The 1,060-nt window shown below is 25.0% G+C and overlaps 2 protein-coding genes across 2 annotated transcripts; both read left to right on the top strand.

Annotated features, from left to right (window-relative positions):
* Positions 1-3: 3 nt before the first annotated feature.
* On the top strand, positions 4-258 carry CHLNCDRAFT_28999 (hypothetical protein; the record flags this gene model as incomplete). Its single annotated transcript, XM_005842619.1, has 1 exon — positions 4-258. A coding segment is annotated over one exon (255 nt), but the record flags the coding sequence as incomplete, so codon positions are not given.
* A 331-nt stretch (positions 259-589) lies between these two features.
* CHLNCDRAFT_29000 (hypothetical protein) lies at positions 590-940 on the top strand (the record flags this gene model as incomplete). The annotated part of the gene is made up of 1 exon (XM_005842618.1): positions 590-940. The coding sequence occupies one exon, from the start codon at positions 590-592 to the stop codon at positions 938-940; it is 351 nt and encodes a 116-aa protein (XP_005842675.1).
* Positions 941-1,060: the final 120 nt, after the last annotated feature.

The raw sequence follows: 1,060 nt of genomic DNA, 5'->3' as shown, positions 1-1,060 counted from the left end.
TTTGCTGCAATGAGTTCTAATCTTTATGTATTAGCTGTTATTGGTGTACTTTGTAGTGTTTTAAGTTGTTTCTATTATATTCGTTTAGTCAAAATTATGTATTTTGAAGGACCTAAAAATTGGTGTAGTTTTTCACGTATTCCGATTGAAAACGCTATAACGTTAGCAATTACATTATTTTTTATCTTGTTTTTCATGTTTTACCCTACACCGCTTCATTTAATCACACATAAAATTGCTTTAACTCTTTGTTTATAAAACTAATTGGCTTTTTCTTAAAAAAAAACAAAAACTAGTGGTTCTTTTTTTCAAATTCTTCTAATGGTTCCAAATTCTTCTAATTATTTCCAAATTTGACAAATTTGGAAGTGAACCATATGGAAAGAAATTTGATAAATGGTTTGTTCCATTTTTTAATTTCTTTTTTTTGAAAAAAAGAACAACCTAATTGGTTCTAAATTTTTTTAATTGAGGAAAACTCGATATATGTATTGAGGAGATTAATGTAACTATAAATTTATTGAGAATTTCATTCAGTAAAACACAATGAAAACCACTGCAATAGAAAATTACTAAAAATATCAACCGTATGTTTAAAATTTATTTTAATTTAAAATCCTTTGATTTGATTTGTCTGAATCATACCGAAACCTATTTATTATCTCTTTTTTCTTTTTTTAACTTAGATCAACCAAAACAAAAAATAAAACCTAATAAACTACAAAAAATTACAGTTTTGAGGTCACCCCATATAGATAAAAAATCTAGAGAACAATTTCAAATTCTAAGTCATAAAAAAACGCTAGTTTTATCCATATTTGATCAAAACTTAATTTTTCTACTTCTTGAAATAATTAAAAGTTTAAAATTTATTGGTGTCGAACTTGAACTATTAATAGAGTTTTCAACATTTTTAGAAAATGAAACTAATGATAGATAAATAAAGTGAAATTGTGGCTTTAAAATTAAACATATGTTCCAAATTCTATCAATAGTACGTTTCACTTGACTCCTAAATACTTGTATTTAGGAGTGAATGGAACAGTTGATTCCAAATTGG

The sequence above is a fragment of the Chlorella variabilis genome (genome assembly GCF_000147415.1).
Source record: "Chlorella variabilis unplaced genomic scaffold CHLNCscaffold_183, whole genome shotgun sequence".
In the NCBI taxonomy this organism is placed as follows: domain Eukaryota; kingdom Viridiplantae; phylum Chlorophyta; class Trebouxiophyceae; order Chlorellales; family Chlorellaceae; genus Chlorella; species Chlorella variabilis.
Note: the sequence above shows the minus strand (reverse complement) of the source record. Positions and strands in the feature narration are given on the sequence as shown.